This window comes from Orcinus orca, chromosome 16 (assembly GCF_937001465.1).
Source record: "Orcinus orca chromosome 16, mOrcOrc1.1, whole genome shotgun sequence".
Lineage (NCBI taxonomy): Eukaryota > Metazoa > Chordata > Mammalia > Artiodactyla > Delphinidae > Orcinus > Orcinus orca.
The window spans coordinates 70,914,348-70,939,167 of NC_064574.1; the positions used below are offsets into that span (position 1 = coordinate 70,914,348).

General features: G+C 50.2%; 1 protein-coding gene across 2 annotated transcripts in view; it reads right to left on the minus strand.

Annotated features, from left to right (window-relative positions):
* The window catches only part of GSG1L (GSG1 like), a 220,367-nt gene that overhangs the window by 68,514 nt on the left and 127,033 nt on the right, over nt 1-24,820 (minus strand). For both annotated transcript variants that reach the window (XM_033426055.2, XM_004268603.4), the window contains exon 3: nt 8,992-9,144. In XM_033426055.2, coding sequence (XP_033281946.2) covers nt 8,992-9,144 — 153 coding nt within the window. The remainder of the gene's footprint in view (nt 1-8,991; nt 9,145-24,820) is intronic.

The window sequence follows — 24,820 nt, forward strand, 5'->3', positions numbered from 1 at the left end:
AGTTAAACCTAGGGTTACTAGGTCACCCAACAATTCCTCTCCTAGGAAAACATATGTCTACACAAACACTTGGACATGAATGTTCATAGCAGCATTATTTGTACTAGTCAAAAAGTGGAAAACAACACACATGTCCATCAACTGACAAACAGAGAAATAAGATGTGGTGTATTTGTGCCATGGAATATTATTCGGCAATAAAACGGAACGCAGTGGTGATACATCTTACAACTTGGATGAACCTTGAAAACACCATGCTAAGTGAAAGAAGCCATGCATAAAAGACCATATAGTGTATGACCCCATTTATATAAATGTCTAGACTCAGCAAATCCATGGAGATAGAAAGTAGATCAGCGGTTGCCTAAAGATGGGGTGGGGGTTGGTGGAAAATAGGGAGTGACCGCTAGCGGGTACGGGGTTTCTTTCTGGGGTGATGAAAAGATTTTAAAATTAGATTCTGCGACGGTTACTAAAAGCCTTTAAACTATACACTTTACATGGGTGAACTTTACGATATGTAAATTCTATCCCAATAAAGCTGTTTAAAAAACATTTTGAATTAAAAATCAGGAGATTTTCCTATAAAAAAGCCAGCGTTGGGCTTTCCTTGAAGGCCGTGCATCTTCCTCCACGGCAGCAATGGGGTGCTGGTGGGGCGTGCACTCCCAAGTTGGCCGCCATCCCCACATCCACTGCTGTGTTACATCTGGACAGCTTGACTCACTTATGTCACCTACGTGGTCCCTGTAGGCACTGCACTTGAGACCTCTGATCACCACAGGCACTGAGGTCACCAGCCCCCTTCTCCCGCCTCCCATCTGGCCCTAGAAGCAAAGAGCTCTGGGGACTGGAAGGGACCCTGTGAACAGGGCATTAGAGGAGGCTCAGTGGCAACCTACATGGACCCATGTAACAGTGAAGCACGTGGCTTTGAAGCCAGAACCGCCACATACTCACTCTGTGCCTCAGTTTTCTCAACTGTAAAATGGGAATAACATTTACAGATGGGAACATCTGTAGGGTTCAACAGAGGGAATACGTTTAGAACAGTGTCTGGCATAATAAATGCTCAATAAATGGAAGCTATTGAGCCCTAATTTCTTATCTGCAATTCCAAATTCCCAGAAGTTCTGAAACCCAAAAGCTTCTTCGTAATTCATCTGGCCACAAAATCTGACTTGGCCTGAACTCATTTAGCACCAAAACCTGACGTGAATGGACGTGAGGTTATCGACCGTCTTTATTTATTCCCCCCTAGAACGAATATTCGCGTGTTCCACTCTGTTTGCTTACACGGTGCTGCCCCAGCCCCTACTGGGGTGTTGTGTAATGGATGGTTTATGTATTGCGTTACCTGCCCAAATCTGAAAAGTTCCAAATTCTGGAACACTTCTAGCCCTAAGGGTTTCAGATCAGGGACTAAGCTGTATGATGAAGATGATAATGACAAAGATTAAACCCCACCCCCTCTTTGTCTGACACTGCGTAAGACCAGACAGTTGCAGCACAGCCCCAGGCAAAGGCAGTAGGGAGTAAGCCCCTCAAAATTCTGACAATACATCTTCTACCAGTCCAGGAGGATGGGAGCACAGGATCAAAATGAAGCTCTTTTCCAGAAATGAAAGAAATGCAGTGTTCCTTGCAGAGCTGGATTCAGGGTATGAGAACCACATAGGCCAGGTTAGCTTCGGAGGACAAAACCTCACCTTGGCCTTGGTTTAGCTCCCAGACCTCGCTGGGTGTCTCTTCCTTTGGCTTGTCCTGATTTGTATCCTTTATGACGATACTGTAACCCGAAGTATAGTGCTTTGCTGAGTTCTGTGAGTAGTCCTAACGAATTATCAGACTTCAGAGGGTCATGAGGAAGCTGATTTGAAGCCAGTTGGTTAGAGGCGCGGGCAGCCCAGGGACCCCCTGAACTTACAGGTGGCACCTGCAGTGGGGCAGTCTTGCTGGGGACCGTGGCATCTGATGGCAAATAGCGTCAGAATTGTACTGCAGGGCACAGGCTAACGTCAGAACAGCACCCTTTGCCTTGGTCTGTCCTCATCCATAACCCCCCTGGCGGGCACCAGAGGGCACTGCAGCTTTCGCGGGCAGCTCCGGTGCATGTTGGTGGCTTCCTTCCTCCAACACTTTCCATCTCAGGTGGCGAAGGCCAGAAATGCTGGGGGAGTCACTGACTCAGGAGTGCCCCCTAAACCAGTGATGGATGAGAGATGGTGAAGAAACTCCACTGCTTTCTCACCCCTTGGGTGTCCTACACAGTCTCTCAGAGGGTCTCCAGCAGGAGGGAAACCCAGTTGCCGCCAGTGGTCACCCGCCTACCAACATTCCCTTTATTGGCCCTCCTGCCTTCTTGTCTTACAAATCCCCTGTCCGACCATACTTCCTGGGATCACTTCCCAAATAAACTACTTGCACCCATATCTTCACCTTAGGGTCTGCTTTGGAGGAACCCACATGAAGACCTCTACCATTCCTGGGGCTCTTGAGTCCTTTAGCTCCACCGCTGACCTCCTGATCATCTCCCAACTTGACAAGACAACCAATTCCCAACCACTGGGACTTCCAGTCAGCAACGCCTTTGGGCAACCACTTGTCCACCATTGCATAGTAATCCTGCTTGGTCCATGGCTAAGCCCCCACCACAGGTGTGCTTAGAGACCCGGGCCCAGCTAATCACAGTGTCTCAGCCTCTGGCATGGTGACTGGTTCAGGAATGAGTCTATGAACCCAGCTGGTCTGATCATAGCCCTCCTTGGAGTTTTGCAGGAGACACGTGAAAGGAGTCCTCTCTGCCTCTGGAATCTTACATAAGGCTGGAGCTGCTTATGGCTATCCACTCTCCACACGGATGGGCCTGACTGAGACAGAAGCTAAAGGAAGTCAGAGTTTGGAGATACAGCTCGATTCCTGATGACATGATCACCTGGATGCAGCCATGCCTGAAGCGTAACCACCCTGTACTCTTCCATTACATGAATCAATAGAGTTCAACCACGCCCCCCCCCCAACTTCTTCCTTTAGCTAATTTGGGTTCTTGTCACTTGCAAGCAAAAGGAGCTTTTAATGATATTGAAAAACTCATTTCTCTGATTTAGACCCTCTGTACTTTTAGACACAAAAATACACAAAAGTAATTGCTCTCTCAGTTATGAGCAAGAGACCCAGTCTGGCCAGGGCAGAAGAACTGAACAGAGGGAGCTATGGGCAGGAGATTCTTTTTAGCACAGGCCCAAGGTGCCAGGGTAGCTAATGGAATTAGTGTCTCAGGAAACTCACCCTAAAATACAATGGCATTTTACGGTAGGAAGTTACAGATCATCACACCAAGAGTAAGCTCTAAGGAAGAGGCAGAGAATTAAGTGAAGGGTGGACTGGGGAGGAATTGAAGACCACAGGCAACCTCGCTTGGTGGAAGCTGCCATGACTGAACATAAAACAAACAGATCTCAGCTTCCTGGCAGCCAGTGAAAGGCAAACCTGATGGGTTAACCAGCTTACATTCGCTCACAGAAGGCAGCCTCAGACCAGGTCGTAGGGCCAATGGCTCTATAAAACTGCCTTCCTGGAACTCACAGGCTTCATGGCTCATGGGGCTGGAGTTGGGTCCAGAGGAGCAGGTGTGCGCACTTTGCGTGCCTCACAGCTTGGTTTCTGAGGATTCTGGTGGTCCCACGGGTGTCTGCAGTGCAGTGGGATTTGCCTGCTGTGTCCCTCAGGCCCCAGGCCTCCAGATCCCCAAAGGTCTATCCAAAACACATGGGTACGTGTCCACCTTGCAGGCTTGCCCTTCAACTCATACCTCACCTTGAAAATAGCCCCTGAAATTTTTTTAAAGTGTATGTAATGGTTAAGACTTTAATGCTTCTCAGTCAAAATTCTGAGAAGTCATTCTGAATGCATAAGATTAGAATTCCTTCAAAGAAAAACATACAAGATTCAAACTTTAATTCCTAACCTAAGTTTCCACTAGCCCTGTAGTTTGGGGTCACAAAAGCATCAAAACATCCCCAAGTCCCATCATACTCCATTCAATTGCCTTTCAAGTTTAAGATATTCTGTATTTTTAAAAAAGAAAATTAAAATAAAAATTTTCAAATCACACATTATGTATATAAGGTTAAGAAACTGAATACGAGATTAAGAGTGGTGCACTGTGCAGTGAAATACATGCTTTAGGATGAAGCCAAATATGCCAAGATTACATAAAAGATAAGGTTCTAGTTTCCCGGATTCAAAGAGCTACCTCAGCCTTGGTCATTTTTTGTTTTATCGCAAAATTTCCTTTTCTCGATACTTAACAAAGTAGACTCTTGCTGACTTCTCCGTGAGGTCTGATTTTTTTCCTGGAAACGGACGTCCTCCTCTTCATTCCAGTGCAGTTTTTACTAAAAGCCCACCTGTGTTAGCCTGACCATCCAGGAGTTCTCCAAATGACTTTCTTTTCTTCCTAAGTAGATCAGCCTCATTTTTCGGAGAAACTGGGGAAGAACAGACATCTTCCAGCCTGCTTTCACATCCTCTCCAAGATACAAGATCCTGGCCGCTGGGGGAAGAGACAGTGGCACAGGGAGCCCCATCTTCTCCAGCAGCTCTGCTAAAGTCACAGGACTGGCTGGGTGGGGGCGACACTGGCAGCTGGAGCCGCATCCCCGTCTGGAATTAGTCTTGCCCAGGCCTGAGAGATGGAGAAAAGCTGTGGCCCAGTGCAGGGCCACATTATGACTTTCAAGGGCCCCGGGCACTTTTGACTTCATGGGCCCGTTCCTCCATAAAAGAAATACTAAAAATTACATTGGCAGTGGTATAAAAAATACCAGTCCAGCCTAGATTCACTCTTATGCCTTCATTATTATTCTATTTTTTCTTCTGATTTTAAAAACAGTCAAAATTAAAGCACTTCGTGGGTCCCTAGAAGCACTGGGAGCTCTAGGCTCTGGACCAGCAGACCAACAATCTGTACAACCACCCTCCTGCCAGAATTGGGAACATAGCCCTGCTGGCCCTGCCCCACCACCCCTTCTCCTTTGGCTGTAGAGTCCAAATCCCTCACCCCAGCCTCACTGTGACAGGGCTGGTCCCTGGGGCCCTGATCTGCCCTTCAGTTTATTCAGGGACAACTAGGAATAATAATAACAACAGTGACAACCTGAAGTCCTGGGGGCCAAGCCCTGCTCAAAGCACTCTATGCGGCAGGCTCTGGGTTCATCCACTGGCGAGCTATGTGACTGCCGGCAAGTCAGTTTTCCCATCTGTGGAATGGACATAATGCCCCTCCCACAAGGACACTGAGGAATAAAGATATTAACACATGCAGCAGGCTCAGGCCAGTGCTGGTGCAGCATGGCATCTCAGTCCGTGTTGGCAATTACGATTAATCCTAACCCACTGGCTCATTATAATAATTAATTATAGTAATTGGCTCCCGTAGGGGCTGCCCTGCCTCTGCTTTCTCCTCTACCCTAGAAGGCGTTGACCTTGGGCTGAGGACCCCTCGGTGTGAGCTGGTCCGGCAGCATCACAGCCCTGGCAGCATCAGAGCCCAACCCTCTCCCCACAGGGACTCAGTCGATGCTCGCCCACTCCTTCCCCTCCCACAGCAACAAACCAGAAGCCCACCCACCTCCTCCAAGCTTCTCACCCTCCCCAAACACCCCCCCCAACTCCCCCCCGCCACCAGCTGTCTTGTTCTCAAGGGGCTCCTGAAAGGCCAGCTTCCTGGTTCCTCCAGGACAGGCAAGTCAGGGGCTTGGCTCTCTCCTGGTCTCATGTTTCTCCCGGGTTTATTTTCTCCCAGGCATGAATACAGAATCCTTTCTCTCCACCACTTGCTTATCCCATCATCTGGCTGCTACATCCCTCTCAGTGACTGTTTTCTGAGGACTTAAAAGTCTTCTCCCTCCCTGCCCGCCCGGTCACTCCTGCAGTACGATCCTGAGAAAAGAGCAGAGGGCTTTGAAGCCAGCAGGAGCCGGGTTTAATCCCAGCTCCACAACTGACCAGCTGTGTGACCTTGGGCAAGTCAGTTAACCTCCCTGAGCCGTGCATTGTTTATCTGCCTGAAATTACGGAGATGATCTTATTTTCTTTAGCAGTGGGACTCCCTGCTAGAAGGAAACGGGGGTTTTTTGAGGGGTGAAAACTTTGATAAGCCGTTTGAGGTAGGGGGAAGAGCCCCCTACCCGCTTCCCCACGAGAGAGGCTTGAAGAACCAGTGACAGCTGCCTTGGGCTGGCCACCAGCTTTTGTTTTGTGACAGGAGTAAGCAGGTTGAGGGGAGGGCTGGGCTTGGGATAATGGAGGGGATTCTTTGATGCTTGGTAGAGAGAAAGAAAAGGAGAGATGAAACCACTGACAAGGAAAGGAGCCTGGACACCCTGCAGCACCTCACACCCAACCTGTTCAAAAGGGACCCATCATCTCCCCCAGCTGCTCTTTCCCCACCTTCCCCATCTTGGTGGTACCATCCCATCCTGGCCAAATGCCAGCCCAGATCAGGGGTCTGGCCATCTAGACCTAGGGACCCCTCCCCAGAATAATGTTTTCAGCTCCATAAAATAAAATAAAAGGATATAGAAGAAACCAGTTATACTGAAATACAATTAGCAAAATATTCAAACAAATGTGTTATATAGTCATATACGTGCTTCCTCATTAGCATGTTAGATAAGATTCAGCGGAAGCTCTCAGAAGTATTGCCCTTTCGAAGGAGTGCATTTCAAGATATGTGCATATGAAAAACGTGGTTCCTATTGGTGACTATGTCACAGGTGCCGCCCACGACTGTGATGCGTTACCTCCGCTCATATTTGAAAGATATTCTAAATGTCAGTTGCAAGTTAGAGAAATGAAGATGTAACTTCTCCCCCATCCAGGTTCATGGACTCTCTGAATTCTGTGGACTCCACACTAGGAACCTTTGACCTAGAGTCTTGGTTTTTTCCAACCCACTCATTCCCGCCCACCCCTCTCCTTAGTCAGTCTGCAGGCACTGTGCCTGCATCTCCTATCCCCACAGCCACTGCATGGGGTTGGGGCCTCCCCCTTTCTCACCTCCTGGCTGGCCTCCTCACCTCCATTCTGGCTCCACTCCTCCCGTGCTGCACCCTGAACCCTCATCCCCAAATGCAAACCTGACCGTATCACCCTTTGCTCTGGATTCGTCAATGGCTCCCTATTGCCTGCATGATAAAATCTACAGACCAGTGCAAAGCACCAAGACCCCTACCCGGCTCTCCAGCCTCATCTCTCGACACTCCTACTCGCCTGCCTTTTCACGTTCCCATTAGTTTGAACTACGTGAAGTTTCCAGAATATGCCACGTCACTAAGCTTTTTCCTATGCTGTTCCCTCCACCCAAAATGCCCTCCCCGAGTTGTCCAACAAGGCAAACTCTTAAAGTTGTTTTCCAAGTCTCAGCTCAAATGATTGCTTCCTCAGGCCCCACCCCACCTACTGGCACCGCCTGGGCAAACGTAGGTGCCCCCTTGCAGGACTCACCACACCCAGTTCATGAAGGTCAACTTGCCACGTTACAAGGGTTTGATGAGTCTGTGTCGCTACAAGATGGCAAACTTCAGGAGGCCAGGACTGAGTCATCTTTTCTTTGACTCCCGCAAACCTAGTACCGACCCCGGAGCCCAGGAGGCCTTCAGTGAGTGTTGGTGGAGTAAATGAATACAATATGAAAAAACAAAACTGATTTCAGGCATAATAAACACATTTAATAAGAGCAAACAAAGAATAACCCATCTCTCGATCTGGAATAGCTGAAAACAGGGTCACGGCGGAAGGGGAGGGCGGCCAAAATCGACACTGTGCTGTGAGGATCTCTCTGCTTTTCTTTTCTTCCCTTTACTAGTCTGGTTAGATTTCCCACATCCTGGGAATGACAATGCGCATGTTTTGATCTATGCAGCATGCTATAATTTCTTGAATTCTGCTCTCTATTCTTTGAGAGATCCTTCTGTTATATACACATACCTCAATTAGGGGGCGATTATCTCCCTTACCAAAAGGCTCATCGTTTCGGTTTCATTAAATAAAGAGTTCCTCCAGTGCATGAAGAATAAGATTAGATTTATAGAAATTCAGTTTATATTTGGCTTTTTAGGAACAGATGTCGCACACAGCCAAGCCACTGCTCTGTCAGGCTTCCTGAAGTTATGGTGTACAGGCTCCTTTGACTCCCTTCTGGCAAACTCCTGGCTTAACCCCTTATAACCCGGGTCTGCTGAGGCTATTCCGGGCACCTGGCCACCTAATCCAATGACCTTTGCTTGGAGCCTTCTGTCTCCACCTCCCTGAGCCGTGCTGCCGCCGCTGACCACCCAATTTTCCCTGAAACCCTCAAAGTCCTTGGCCTTTGTCCACAATCTCTGCTCACCCCACCTTCACCACTGAGATTCCAAATGTGTTTGTTCATCAAGCTTCCTGCGGGCCATCTCCCCATGGAGGTCTCAAGGGCAAATACGGCAAAGCAGATGAGTGACGTGCCCACCACACCCAGCAGGCTCCCCTTTCATATCCCTGTGAAAGACGCCACCGTCCGCCCATTTTCACGACCACCTCCCTTTCCCTCGTGCCACAAATCCAATCCATCGCCCGCCATGGGGCGTTCATCTCCTGAATACATCTCCAGCAAACCCCTCTCTCTCTCCCATGTGTGTTAAGCTCCATGAAGCACTGGAACTGTCTGTTTCCATTCATTACGATAACCCCATACTTATTAAACACATGACCTGGCACATGAGACACTCAGTAAACACATGCTGAATCAGAGAACAGGGGAGCAGACAAATCCTACTTTACAAATTGTAACACTGAGGTTCAGAGAAGAGAAGTGATTGGCCCATGGTCACCTAGGTGGACCAATCAGGACTTAGCCCGAGGGTGGCTCCAGCTCCCGCATTCCCCTCTGCTCTGGTCACAGGGTTGGTTCCGGTGTGTTCTTGCCCCACTGCCCGAGGCCCTCTGCCTTACCTGAGAGCACCGTGAAGACCGCCGCAAAGGCATTGAGCTTGAGCCCGTCGATGACATTGCTGGAGTGGAAGAGCTCGAGACACATGAGGCTGAAACCAACCACCAGCAGGAGGATGTAGAGCACCTCGGAGACGACCGACAGCCACAGGACCCCTGCAAGGAGGAGGTAGGGAGGTCGTGAGGTGAGGACGCACAGGGCGGACTCTCCCTGGGTTCGTTCCACCCCACGCCCCTGGGTTGGGGGATCAAGTCGTTTTAGAGAAGACCTCGGTTCTAGGGTGGGTCCTGATCAGGTAAGGCGATCCTGGCCAGCCATCCTCCTCACCAGGACTGGCTCAGGAAGCCCGGCCTAAGTCAGTCGGAGCGTGGCACTCTCAGGATGACAGTTACTGGTTCAGGGAGGCATGTGACCAATAAGCGGGTCCATTCAGATTGGAGGGAGGAACTTCCATCCTGTGGCCGGATGGGAGGCTCTCTTTCTCTTCTCATCTGTTACATGACTGCCACTGGGAGCCATCTCATGGCCCAGAGAGCACCTGCCTTAGAACGAAGCTGACACTGGTTGCTGAGCAGAGCAATGGAAAGATGACCTCACTGGGCCACGCAACCACCATCCCGAGGGCTTCCCTGTGGCTACGCTGGCCAGTATGATGTTCTCTGTTACCTACAGCTATAAGCATCCCAACTCTTACACACATCATGCTTGCCCTCAAGGTACACCTACATTTTTATTTACCCTGTTCCCTACTCCACTTTTTTCTAGATACCACCACTACTATTCCCACAGCTTCAACCTTGTGGTTCTCTTGGGAGCTGCCATGTTCTGCTGTGGTCCCACCCCACTGGGCACAGCTAATTGATCCAATGTGATCACGTGGCCTAGAATTGGCCAGTCAAAGCCCTTCTCTAGGAATCTGTGCTTGGAACCCACCAAAGTAGACAGGAAGAGAGGCCCAGATGGGAGTCCAGGCACTCTGTCAGTATGAGCGACTGGTTCCAGCTGTTCCTGAAGGCCAGCTGAACCCCATCCTGCCAGTGTTTTGGCTATCCAAAGCTTCTTTTTATTCCTTAACGTAGCACAGCTCCCTCTTCCCCCAAATTGGTCCAAATTGGGTTACCATCATTTGCCACCTAATTTAGGGGGCACCTTCTATATCTCCCATCCTACATTATTCTTCCTTCTTCCTACATGCTTTTTATTGGAAGAACCCCTTTCCTCTCTCAGTCTGTGCAGTTTAGTTGCATCAGATTCACACCCTGGCTCCATGACTCGTATCTGGCCAATCAGAACTCCGTGTCCTTCTGACTCTAGTCATTGGTTCAGGAATGAACCTCTCTATGCCTCAGTTTCTTAACCTATAAAATGGGACTAATAATAACTCCTATCTCATAGTATTGTGGTGCTGCGAGGATTCACACAGCAACGTAATGAGCTTGTGCTTAGCATATAGTAAGAGCTCAGTTCATGGGCGTCATTACCACTGTTGGATGCGAGGAACACGGTGGGGACCGGAAATGGAGCCGAGGGGTCCTTGAGTGAGGTCAAGGTTAGAGACGGTCAAGAGGCAGAAATGACACTGTGGGAGCAGAAGTGATTTCTGAGAAAAAGGGTGGCGAGTAAGAGGCGGAGGACATCATGTGACTTACCCTCCAAGCCACGCTAACCATAGGTTTTGAGAAGGGACTATGGATGGACCAGGCCTGGCCAGCCGGAGATGGACACATGACCCAAATCAGTTCAATGAGTCAGGCACAGGACTTTTGCTGAAACTATTGGGAAAGAAAATTCCTTTTTTCCACTGGGTTTGAGGCTGGGAAGATGGAAGGATGGAATTGACTGCATCAAGTAGCAAGGGCCTTCCTGGGGGCAGAGCCAAGGCCAAGGAAGGCGGCACCAACAGATGGAGGAAGACCATGTCCTGTGACGTTGAGCCCCCAGATCCAGCCATGCCTACAGCTGCCAGTCATTTGTTCTTTCAATCACATGAACCAAGAGATCCTTGTCTTTGCCTAAGCCGGTTTGGGGTAGAACTTCTGTCTCTTACAACCAACAGTCCGGACCTTCAGTTTTTCTTTTCTCGGAAGCTGCCCTTCCCTACCTCTCTGCCTTTGCACAAGTTGTCCTTTCCACCTTAATGCCCTAGGGATGCCCGATATACACCATTCAGTGAAGGAAGCAAACAAACAGCAATGTCTGAGCCCCGATCTATTCTCTGATGAAGAATCCAGATTCTCAAACACCCACTATCATTCCTAATGCAACGGGGCTTTCAGAGCTTTGAAGAACTTTTTTCTTTTCTTTTTTTTTTTTTGCTACAAAAATATCGCATCTCCTGGGCAATCCCTTGGATTTCTGTAAGAGAATAATGTGCTCTTGGCAGCCTGGATGTTGTTAAAACATCCCCTGGCACCGTACGCTCGTAGCCTCTGAGGCCCTTCGCTGGCCCGAGGCCCACCGGGCAGCGAGGAGGAATGCAGGAGGTGCAGGGTGAGCTGGGCCATGCAGGGGTGCGGCTGCCCTCGGGGAGGCCTGCTCTCCCTCCCAGCAGCCTTCACCTCCAGCTGCTGTTGCCCTGCTGGTGGGCGGAGCCTCACCAGGGTGAGGCTCACCGACTCAGCTGACTCCCCCGCAGTGCCCCCGCTCCCCCAGGGGATGCTCTCATCCTGCCCAAGTGGGCCCCTGGCCAAGCCGCCACCCCACCCACCACCCCTCATAGCAGGGCCCAGCTCTGCTCTTTCAGATGGGATGGAAATGGGGGACTGAGATGCTCCAGGAGTTAAGTTAATCATGGAGAAACAGACAGTGGAATCTCAGCTGCATGGCTGGGGTTATGCTTCTTATTTCTGCCAGATTTATTTCCCTGTCTAGCCACTGGGCTCAGAGCATCTGTCTGCAAGTTACAGCCCACCTAAGCCAGAGAAATTAATAACTATAGTAAGAAGCGGAACTGTTGGCTGAGGTTATGCTAGTAGCAGCAACGATGTCACCGTAAGGGCCAAGGGATATTAGGTGTTTATCACGGGCCAAGTCATACTGGACAATGTCAATGTTCCACCCAATGTCCCTGCACCTCTTTTTAGCATTTCTGTCTTTGGGCAACTGGACTACATCTTGCCCATATTCATTCAGAAAGTGCCTGGAAACTTACATCTTCCTCTCTGTCCTGTTGTCAACCAGTGGCCGACTGGGGTAGTCCTGCCCCATGGCTCCGGTGGAGACCACCCTGGGTGGTGACCCACACTGCAAAGCTCCCTCAGGGCCCAAACTGAAGCTGCCCTCTCTGGGCCCTGGCCTGATATCACCCCCTCACTTGCCTTCCTCCCTTCCCCGTTCTGCTCCCCTCAATCCCCTTACCATTCTCCTCCAGGGCATTTCCTTTATAAATGACTTGCACATGGATCCTCAGAGTCTGTTTGTAGGGACTCTGGCCTCAAACACCAGCATTCACATGCATGATCTCCCCCAGTCTCCCTGACAACTCTGCAAGGCGGCAGTGCAGCACCCATATTACAGATGAGCAAACTGAGGTTCACAGGGATTAAACCACTGGTCTACACAGCTGGATAGTGAGTGATATAGTCAATCTGGGTTCAAACTCAGGCCTCTCTGACTCCAGAAACCATCATGGGTAGGGAGGTTGTAACCTATCAGGATAGAATGGCCACTCTGAAGTCATATCGGGGGAGTTGGGTTCCCTGGCGATGGCTCTCATCTATGTGCACTCCAGCATCCCAAAGAATTCCTGCATCGGAATTCTTGCAGGAAGATGGCCACGGAGTGGGATTATGGTGGGGCAGGGGGTTCTCAGTGATCCTGAGCCCAGCTGGCCACCAGGTGTGGTGGGGAAGGAGGTCGCAGGGAAGAGCAGATGGGTCTTGAGGATGCTGGTGACTCAGGCTGGGACCTAGGACCTGGGACCCTTTTGCTGCAATGCTCGTACCCGGACAAAGTCTCTTCGAGCAACAAAACACAAAGAAACTATAAAGGACTAAAAATAATTGTGCGCATTGGCAGTTGGGGCAAATTATGATTATGGAAAACAAGATACGAAAAGACAAAAACCCCAACTGCCGGGGCTTCCCTGGTGGCGCAGTGGTTGAGAGTCCGCCTGCCGATGCAGGGGACGCGGGTTCGTGCCCCTGTCTGGGAAGATCCCACATGCTGCGGAGCAGCTGGGCCCGTGAGCCATGGCCGCTGAGCCTGCGCGTCCGGAGCCTGTGCCCCGCAACGGGAGGGGCCACAACAGTGAGAGGCCCGCGTACTGCAAAAAAAAACCCAAACAAACAAAAAAACCCCAACTGCCACTTCTGAGGAGCCAGGAGCAAAAGCACAGTACTGCGCATGCCCCTGCACACAGCACCACCAAAGGGGTGGGCAAACCACCTAAGCCACGCCTCTGGCCCGACCCCTGGACCCGCCCCTGCCCTCACCCCATATAAGGAACCAGCTCGCCCCCCGCCCATCCCCACCCCACCCTCACTCCGGGAGCCAGCGAGCAAAGGAAACTAACTGTTGCTTGTTTTCGCCCCCTCTTGCTGCAGCAGGGGCCCCGGTAAAGCCTTGCCTGAATTTCTTGTCTGGACTCTTATCAATTTCTATTGATTAAGGAGGCTAAGAACCCTGGTTGGTAACACTGGGAACCAGGCTGGAAAAGATGGGTTTGAACCATGCTGCAGAGGTAGATGCAGTCCTAAAGGGCTTAGCAAGGGAAAGACACGCAGGGAGGCTTGCTCTGGAAGGGGGTTGGCTGGAAGACCCGGTGGAGGTTTGGGCCGCGCTCCATGAAGAGATGGTGGTGGCCTGGGCCGTGGCAATGATGGGGGCGGGGGTGAGGACAAGTGGGGAGCTTGATAACTCCAGAGGGGTGGGCTCAGCGGACTGCTGACCCATGAATGCGATGGCAAAGGAGAGGGAGGAGTCCAGAGTGGGGCCATGTTTCCAGCGCAGGTGTCTGAGCAGACAGTCATCGTTCCTCAGTGAGAATGGGATGATGCTAAAGGTAGGAAGGTGGTGAGCTCAGCCACTCCTACATGTGCAGAGTCTGCAGCAGCTGCAGGACCTCCAGTGGGGATGTGCAGGAGGCAGCTGGAGCTCAGACAGGGATGTGGGAACATTGGCAAGACATGGGCACTCACTGAATGTTTGCGGTGATTGTTAAAGAGATGGATGCCCAAAGAAAGCATTTAGAGCAAAAGAGAAAAGGGTAAGAAGTAGAATCCACAGGAACATTAATGCTCAAGGGGAGGGGTGGGGAGGGGCTGCAAAGGTGTAGTGACACTGTGGGTGTCCCACCCATCCCTGCCGACAGCACTTCAATGCACCTGCCACCTGCCAGCACCTCTCTGCCCCAGGGGTTGCCCTGGTCACCAGAGCCTAGTCCCCAGCTGCTGGGACACTGACACCACCCTGCCCTCCACCTCAGCAGCAGCCCTCAACCAATGCCTGATGTGAGCTGATAAATAAGTACATATTATACCTGTGTTTCCCACTGTAATAGGGAAGAACAAATCTGACTCCATATTGGATTGGTTTCTTTTCCTTTAAGCTTTATACTCTATTGCTTTTGCTACAAGTTAAGAATATTGCCTATAGCCTGAAATATACAGGATGGCCCATTCTCAAGGTTCTGACCTTTATAGGTATAACACTTTTCCATTCATATAAAAAGTTGCAGAACAGAGAAGAACATTTGTCTTGTTGGAGGTTTATAGGAACATCATGACCTGACCTAGCTGGACAGTTGCAAGAACAAAGGATTCCGGCACCAAGAAGTTTGCAACAACTAACCACACCCCCTCCCATTTCAGTATAAAAGAGGCTTGAATTCTAGCTTGGGGGAGCTGGTTCTTTGGGATACGAGTCCACCATCTTCTCAGTCTGCTGGCTTTCGGAATAAAGTCGCTATTCCTTGCCCTAGCCACTCTATCTGTTGTCCTGCCATGCATGAGCAGTACAAGCTTGGACTCAATAACACCACCACCAGGGGAGAGATGGTGTTAAGTGTGAAGAACCACAACATTAAATTGTCTGCATCAAAGAGTGAAAACGCTATTCGCTTTTCCATTATTTTAAAAATTCTTATCAGCCCAATCAAAAGAGTCTCCGCTTGGCGATAATATGTCCTTAACACCTTCCTAACACTTGTTAATTGTTTGAAACGAGAGGGCTCAGATCTTCAGCAGTTCCTAAGCAGACTTGAAGAACATTTTGACAGTTGCCTTCTGTGCTGCGGACTCTCCATCACCCCCATCCTCTCCCTCCCCTCCCAGGCCACAGCTCTCCACCCCTCTCTGCCCTACTCTGCGCCCCAGGGGACTGACTCCTTAGAAGGGCATCCCCAAGCTCCCTGGTCCTCTGACTCAGCAATGGGGGGCACCAGTTGGAAATCGGCACATGGGAGGAGAGAGGTCAGCGTGCTTCTGCCCTGCTCCCTCTCTGTCTCTGTCTACTTCTCTGGCATCAGCTTCATCCTCTTGCCCATGACTACAGCTCCGTTGTCACGGCTACTATTCTCACAGACCCCAGAACACTGTTCTTGCCCGTTTCTCCTTCCTGTCCAAGGCTGGTAACGGCTCCCCTCTGTCATCAGCCCTTGGGGGCCTCAGATTCTCTTAACCCTTCCCATGCCTCTGTTAGGAGTTCTTTCATCCAAGGGCCTTCATTTGAACCATTTGGGAGATGCTGTTTCCCACAGAGAGCCTCCTTGGCACATCATTTTTTATGGCAAGGGATCCAATTAGAGGAGTGATCTTAGCCAGTGGTCCCAGAGTAGGCCCCGAATAGCAGCAGCAGCAGCACTTGGGAACTTGTGATGCAAATTCTTGGGCCTTTTACTGAATCCAGGAACTCTGAGAGTAGAACCCATCTGTGTCTTTTTGTTTTAAAATAAATTTATTTATTTATTTATTTTTGGCTGCTTTGGGTCTTTGTTGCTGCGCGTGGGCTTTCTCTAGTTGCAGCGCACGGGCTTCTCATTGTGGTGGCTTCTCTTGTTGCAGAGCACGGGATCTAGGCACGCAGGCTTCAGTAGTTGTGGCACATGGGCCCAGTAGTTGTGGCTCGTGGGCTCTAGAGCGCAGGCTCAGTAGTTGTGGCGCACAGGCTTAGCTGCTCTGTGGCATGTGGGATCTTCCCGGGCCAGGGCTCGAACCCGCGTCCCCTGCATTGGCAGGCGGTTTCTTAACCACTGCAGCACCAGGGAAGTCCCCCATCTGTGCCTTAGCGGGCCCTCCAGGTGATGCTGATGCACATTCAAATATGAGCATCACTGCTCTGAAGTCCCCTTTCAAATGTATGTAGAAAAAGGAGAGTCGACTTGTGTGGGGGAGGGGATTGAGTCAATAAATGCTGGACCGTAGTTTGTTGGCGTCTGGCCAACGGAGAGAAGGTATAATGGGAATAATGAAACAATCGGGAATCATCCCGTAGTGTCTGGTCTAAAATCAATGCCCACTATTCGCGTTATGGAATGCAGGCACGTGTGAATAAAGGAAGCTGGGAAGGACAGTGGGCTGTCAGCCTCTGGGCAGGACCAGCGGGGAGCCTTGGTGCCACCCAGAAAGCCTCAATAATCACAGAGATGATTGTTTCAAGTCTCTGAAACTTGACGCTAATGGCTCAATTTGCAGCTGAGAACTGGTGACCTCCCGAGGCAGAAGAAATGAAATGATTTCTCATCAGGGGCAGGGCCTGTGGGGTGACAGCTAATCCTGTTAGCTGCACTTTTTGCCTTTTTAAAAAACATCTTCATGACGCCAGCTCTGACCCTCCACTGATGCAATTGATGGGTTTGCAAGAACCATTTCCCTTTTGCCCAGGAATCCCGCCCTTGCTAAGACACTTTCCAGGGCCAGCTCGTTGGCTGAGGGGAAAGTCACAGGCGGGAGCCTTCTTGGATGTGTGACGTTGGCTGGGGGCCTTAACCTTTTGCCCTCTGTTTCCTCAATTGAAAAATGGGCGTGATAGACTTGTGAGCATTAAATGAGACAATATCTTTAAGTCACACAAGCCTGGCACTTGGAAAGTATTCAAGAGAGCTAAGTATTACTATTACTTCCTAATTAGTATAATTATTAGCAATTACAATAATTACAAGAGGCAGTGAGGCATAGGGGTGAAGAGCCGGACATGGGCCAGGCCGCCTAGATTGACACTAGCTCTGCCAGTTACTAGCTGGGAAACTGAGCAAGTGGTATCACACACTGTACCTGTTTTCTCGCTTATAAACTGAGGATAGATCTAGTACCCACTTATGGACTGTTGTGAGGAAAAAGCAAGTTAATTGATAAGTGAAGTGCTAAGGGCAGTGCCTGGCACATAGCAAGTGTTAAGTAAGCGTTAGTTACTGTTACTATTATTGTTGTCATCGTTGTTATTCCCATGGGACGTAGCCAAGGAGTAGGCAGCCTGGAACAATTGCATCTCAGCCACTGGACAAATAAAATTTTTATGGCGGCGGGGGGGGGGGGGCGGGGGGTGGTGCACAGGGGGATTGTGGTAAAATCCTATGAAATCCCAAGATGCAATGGCATTTTAAGAGAAAACATTTTTCCTCCCCAAATCCATCAGTTTCATATGTCAAATCAATAAGTCGTGGTGCAGTGGCCGCTGGCTGTGGGCTCGGTGACACGCCCCCTGAAACCCAGCATGTTAAATCATGTAAATGGCGTGGGCCAGGACCCCTGAGGCTGGAAACAGCTCCATGATAGCTGCTGTTTGCGAAATGTCAATACTGGAAGCTCAGAGGCAGAGATGCACAGGGGATGGGAGGAGAAAGCCAGAGACCTCGAAGAACTGTGGGGAGGGACTTTGGGGGTCCCCGAGCCCCCAGCCCTCCATCTGCAGATGAGAAGTTAGCCCAGAGAGGAGTTAGGATGTGCCCCTGTCACAAAGCACATGGGGGGACAGATTGGGGTAGGGGTGGCTTTGCCACCTCCCCGGCTGCTCAATGTTGCATGATTGGGGTGACTCTATCACAGGCACTGGGATTGAGATTTTAGGGGAAAGGGGCTGGCTTGAAGATGGTGGCTGCACCGCACGTCTGTAGCCCTGAGTTCCAGCCCTGATGCCGCGGGACCTCTGGAAGGCCCCCGTGTTTCCAGGGGCCTCAGTTTCCCCTCCCGGTAAAACAAGTGGATTCTCAAACAAGCTGCCAACAGGCCGAAGCCAGTCCGCAAAATTGTCTTGTTTGGCCCACACAGTATTTTAAAAATATCTGAATTCATTATCAACATTTAAAAATAGGAGACTTCACATAAAAATCCAGATTTCTGGATTTGTTTGCAAAATGGGTGGATGCAGCCCTATAAGACCCGCACCCCCATATGATGATGACTGTGAGGCTGAGCTGGGGCGGCCCGCCTCAAACAGGGCAGCCCAGTTCACCCCTTCATGGCTCCTTCCTAGCACTCGTGAGCACTGGGGTTTACAGCCCCCCATACAATGCTGTCTAAGGTCATTTCTATCCCTGACACTCGGCAGCGATGCAACATTTTGAGACCCTGTATGGTCCTCCCTGATATTTACATGTGGGAGTGAAATACACAGCAAAGTCTCAGTTATCCAACTTCCTCAGGGATGGGGGGGTTCTAGCAAACACCATGCTACCCCACACAGGAGGGTACAAATTTTCAAAGAGTCAGATTCAAAGGAAAGACATTCAGCTCTAAAAATATGCCCAGATTGATTTAACTGAGCCAAGAGCCTGGGTCTGAACGCTATTTCCAAGAGTCATCTTGTCCACCCCAGCCCTACATCCTGTCCATGAAGGCCTGAGAGGGCCGGTGAGTGGCCCGAGGTCACGACACTGGGAATCTGCCTTTCATGAGTCAGATAGAACCTTTTAGGCTTTGACTGGAGGTCATGGTGGAGACCCTAGGTGGCTGCTCTCGTGGATGTGCCAAAAACGTTGGGTAACAGAGCGCCTGGGAACGGAATGCCATTCAAATGCCCATCAGCGCGTCGCTCTGGAAACACACGGCCTGGCTGGGGCTGTTTTCTGTGTCAGTCACCGTCTTTTCCAGAACTGTCCTTTTCTAGAGCCTCTCTACTCAAAGCAGACCTACTGACTCAGGTCTACATTTTAACCAGATCCCCAGCTGACCCGAACACACGTTCAAGTGTGAGGAGCACTGCTCTAGAGGATGAAGTTCATGTGTTTTACTATGGGACCGGCATCCTTGACAAGCAGGTGCTAAGTAGCCCTGCCCACCTCAGCACTGGCTGCTTGCTGAACATTCCACGCCCTCCTGTGCGTCCAGCACAGCCCTGGCCCTTGGAGTGTTGTCCTCCTCTGGGGCCAGCTGAATAACGGCAAAGATATCCACACCCTAATCTCCAGAACCTATGAGTAAGTTACCTTATACAGCAGAAGGGACTTTGCAGACGTGATTATGATCTTGAGATGGGGACATTATCCTGGATTAATTGGATGGGCCCAATGTAATCACAAGAGTCCTTATAAGAGGGAAGCAAGAGGGTCTGAGTCAAGAACAGGAGATGTGACAATAGAAGCAGAGGTTGGAGTGATATGGGGCCACGAGCCAAGGAATGCAGGCAGCCTCTAGAAAATGGAAAACGCAAGGAAACAGGTTCTCCCCTGGAGCCTCCAGAAAGGCATGACGACACTTTGATTTTAGCCCCATAAGGCTCATTTCAGAATTCTGATCCCCAGAACTTTAAGATAATAAATCCAGGGACTTCTCTGGTGGTCGAGTGGTTAAGACTTCGCCTTCCAGTGCAGGGGGTGCGGGTTCAATCCCTGGTCGAGGAGCTAAGATCCCACATGCCTCACGGCCAAAAAAACAGAACATAAAACAGAAGCAATATTGTGGCAAATTCAATAATGACTTTAAAAATGGTCCACATCAAAAAATAAATAAATAAAAATAAATAAATTGATGTTATTTTAAGCCACTAAAGTTTGTGCTAACTTGTTACTATAGCAATAAGAAACTAATGCATCTTCTTTCTTTGTTCAAGATCAGCTCTGCCAGGAAGCCTCCCCTGACTACCCTAGCCCCCACTGCGGCCCCCAGACAGTCCTCAGCAAACAAGAGAGCTTCTCCATCACTTCCAGGTAGATGCCTTGCTGAGATGGAGAGAGCCCGGACTTGGCGTCAAGCAGGTCTGGATTTGACCTTGGACCCTTACCTAACTTCTCTGAGCCCCAGCCTCTTTGGCTATAAAATGGAGTCAACACCACCAATCTCACACATTTTCTGGGCAAGTTAAATGAGATTATGGCTGCAAACCCGCCCCCAGCCCCCAACAGTCCAGTTCCTGGCACATTGTAGGTCATCAGTAAATGTTGTGTATCAAGCTGACAGGCTGGGCCCAGAGAAATGAGTCGCTCTCCTCTGAGCTCACAATTAATAAACGAGTTTATCACTGGAATGGATTTTGACAATATCTTATGGTCCCCAGAGTTCCACAAGGTTCCAGTCTCTGTCAATTTAGAAATGACTCTAGCAGACATGCCCTTTAGAAATGCCTCTGTTGGAACCCTGGGACAATCACTGAGCATTTGAGATGTGTCATGGTGACCTTGGCCTTCAGCATCAGGCTACAATGATTTTTCTCTCTCTTTAGGATCCAGAAGCTGGTCTTGAAAATGATCTCTGGCCCATACAAGCCGGGGCCTGGGGAGGAGGCTGAGAGGGGGAGCGTGGTGGGAAGAACTTAGAAGGCCGAGGTGAGTACTGGCCACTACACCCCACCCGGACCTCCCATCACTTTAGCAAGTCCTCTCATCGCTCCGGGCCTCCCCCTTCCCCATCTCTAAAATGGGGTTGCTATGTAGGCAAAGGAAGTAGGACGGGGTAGGTCAGAAGTTGCAAACTGGCCTGAAGACAAGTTTTTGAGATTTTTTTGCTGTGTTTCCTGGGTTGGTGTTTTGTTTTGGTTTGGTTCCTTCTCTTTCTTTGTCTCTCTGTCTTTCTGTCTCTGTCGTTCTGTCTTTCTGTCTCTCTCTCTTGTTATATGTGGTATTTTTAAAATTTTGAATTAGAAAAATGAATTTGAAAAATGGGAAAATCTAGATTCTTTTGGAAATCTGGTTGACCAGGGCCACCTTCCTACAGGAAGATGATGGCTGGAGCCCGGTGGTGGCCGCTCCCTGCAGGCAGTTTCTCTCTAGTTTGCCAGAGTCCTCACCCTTCCCTACAATTTCCTGCCCTGGAGGCTGAGGGCTACAGTCCAGGGAATCACCCCAGAGTGCAGGCAGGTTCTTTTACAATGAGAGCTGGGAGAAAGCCTCTGGGGGCTGGGGAATGCCAGTCGGTGTGCAGCCAGGGGACAGAGATGGGCAGGGCTTGGGGAGGAGGTCGGCAGGGGGTGCTGGGGAAGGCGCTGCATCAGAAGGGCCTCCCAGACACCAGCTGGTTCCTACTCCAGCTGCCACCTGCTGCCAGGTGGGAGGAGTAGTACCCTGGAGAACACAGCTGTGAACATAGAATTGGGCTGGTCATTGCAGAGTCGGTTTAAGAAGGAAATGGTTATCTGCTGTGAGATGGTAGTGTGCCCAACGGTTCAGGGCATAGCCTGGGGAGCCAGACCACCTACAGGCAAATCTCATCTCTGCTAACGACTTGCTGTGTGGCCTTGGGCAAGTTACTTCACCTCTCTGAGCCGGTTTCCTCCTCCACCTCAGAGGGTGGTTGTAAAAATTAAATGAGACACGTAAAGAGGCATAATCCTAGCTCAGCTCATGATGGCTCACGATAGGCCTCAGTATATGTCAGCTGTCCCCATTTAACAGATGAGAACACTGAGACTTGGAAAGAGAAGAAAAAATTCATCTGTCTCAAGCCCGACAGAGCCAGGCCGAGTGGGCAGTGGGGCGGTACTGTCAACCAGGTGATCTGGATTCAACATTTGCTCAGGATGTCAAGAAGAAGCACAGTCTAGCCCTCTGCCTTTGGCCTCCCTGTGGCCCCCTTGCTACATCAAGGGCATTCTGACTTGCCCTCCCCAATCCTCCCCACACCTCTAGAGTGTCCCTCTTTCCTTAAACTCACCTGAAAAACCATAGTCTCTGCACCAAACAAATTTCCCAAACCCAGACTCTGCAGAGGGCACTATGGGGAATGCAGAGGGGAACAGACTTGGATCCAGCCCTCTGGGAACCCCACATTTAACCTGAGGGCTGAGATACACCCAATGATGACAACCACGTTATACATCACCTAAGGAGGGCAAAGCCCCATGCTGGGGCCTTGGCAAAGAGAAGCTCATTTCAACCCACAACAACCCTATGACTTGGGTGCTATTATTTTCTCTGAGTTATAGATGAGAGGAAACTGGGCACAGAGAGATTCACTACCGAGCCCAGGAACATAGCTAATAAGTGGCAGAACTGGGATTCAAAGGCCAGCCAGCCCAGATCCCCCTGCATGCCAAGCCCAGCTGGCCTCAAGGTCTGGTGAGCCAGTGGGAAACAGGGCACTTCCTGGTAACCTCTGGGGGGCCTGCCTGGTCCCTTCCAACAAGCCTTCAAACCAGCTGATACAGGCTCCATCTGACAAATGAGGACACTGAGGCCCAGAGAAGGAGAGTGATTTGCCCAAGGTCCCACAGCATTGGCAAGGGGAGGAGTCATGAGTGGTGCCCAGCTCTGTCTGAGCCCCCTTCCAGCTCTCTGCAGGGGCTCTGCCCCTCTTCTGGGCCATGGACCCCTATGGCATCTGATGAAGCCTAACATTTTTCTCTGAAAAATGTTTTTAAATAAAACAAACATACAAGATTGCAAAGGAAACCAATTATATTGAAATGGAGTTATCAAGACATTTTTAAAAATCAAATATATAATATTAACCTATGTACTTTTTTATTAATGCACAAAATAACAAGATCTAGTGCAAGTCTAATAACTTCGGTAACTTTGAAGGAGCGAGGAAGAAAGTGATATTTTCAAGACCTCTGCAAACCCTGTAATGTGTTACGAAAACTGTGATTCCAACTGGCAACAAAGTCCCAGGTGGGGCTAGGACTCCACATATCATGGAAAGAAATGCTTAACTGCCAGTTAGAAGCTAGTGAGAGTAAAGATGTAATATTTTACCACCCAAGTTCTGGGATCCCCTGAATTCTGACCACTGACCCCTTGGGAATTTCCAGGTTAAACATTTCTGCCTGAAGCAGCTGTTCTCCAATATGTAAGTGCTTTGCTGAGATGCAATTCCCAGGCTGGCCCTAGGGAAGCTGATGCTGCAGAGACGAGGAAGAGGCTGGGCTCTGCATTGTGAAAAGCACCCCAGGTCATTCTGATGCATGGGCCATATTTTGAGAAAGAGGCGTCTTTCAAAAGCGCAAACACCATGAAGTCTCTTCTTTGTTGCAACCTTCTGGAGATTTCCCACTGCACTTGGAATAAACCCCAACTTCCAGCCCGGCTTTCAAGTCCCGCCCCCAGATTGTCAAGCCTCTGCCTACCCTTTGACACCTCCTCACCCACCGCGCTCCAGCCATCTCAGGGCCTTTGCACTTGCTGTGCCCTCTGTCCAGAATGCTCATCCCCCAGTGCTGCTTGGTTGACTGCTTCCCAGATCAGACGCCACAGACCACTCCAACTAAATGAGCCACACACCCAACACACACAGTCACTTCCTATCCTTCACCCTGTTTTTATTTTTCATTATTTGAAGTGGCGTCTTCTCTTGGCTAACATGTGTGGTCTGTTCTCCATTCACAGTGAAAGTTCCACGCGGGCAGGGATTTTGTCAGATCGTTCAGGCTGTCTCCTAGAACAGTATCTGGCACTGGCCCGGGAGACACTAAGTAAAAAGTTGTTAAATAAATAATTAAGAAAGGACACAAGCCAAGAGGAAAAGGAGGAGACGGCCAGACTCCCTCAGCTGCAAAGAAGCCAAGGGAAGAAACTGCTTCAAGGATGAGGCAGCTGCTGCTGTGAATGCCACCCAAAGGTCAGGAAAAAACGAGGACCAGGAGATGAGAAAAAGGCCATGGGCTTTGGAGATTTGAGCCCCTCTAGTGACATCTGCGGGGAGAGAGGCAGAGTCTTCAGAGGGGACGATGCCAAGGGGAATCTGACTTGAGGGGCTAGGGAAGGAGTGGGCGGTGAGGCTGGCGGTGCAGACCCCCTGGGTTTTGATGATGAGAACCGGCCGGCCCAGGGGAGGTTTGCTCAAGCTTCAGTGCAGAGGGAGAGAGAAGGGGAGGCAGCCAGTTTGGAGGTTTGGTCATCTGGACTGGGTGGGTGCCCGAGTCATTAATTCAATTTCAGGGGGGCAGGGACAACCCTGGCAGAGCAGTCCAGGAGTCCAGGGGGAAAGAGCGGGGCTCTTGGGAGCCCTGACAGAGTGGCTTCAAATCCCACCTCCTCCACATACCAGCTGTGTGATTCGGGGCAAGTTATTTACATCCTGCTGGGCCTCAGTTTCCTTATCTGTAAAATGGAATGCCTATAATGCCCATTTCAAGGGTTGTAGCAGGGATTCAATGACCTATGTGGAAATAGAGCCTGGCACACAGTGAGCGCCCAGCAAGTGCAATCTTTTATTTCCTAAATGTGCCAGCGCTGTGACAGAGCTGGAATGTCAGGATGAAAGGCCACTCTCAGGACACGCCAGAGAGATGAGGAGAAAGACCAGCTAAGCACGGATGGTCCACGCATGAGCCTGTAAGCAGGGGCTGTGGCCAGGCTGGGAAGTCCCAAGAGTTTCTGGAGGAGATGCTGCCTCCAATGGGACTTGAAGGACGAGAGGGGACCGAGAAGGGCAAAGGCCTGGAGGAGAAGGAGTTAGGACCACAGGGAACTTCAGGTATGGCTGGACCACAGAGGCCGAGAGGTAAAGGGCTGGGGCTGGGCAG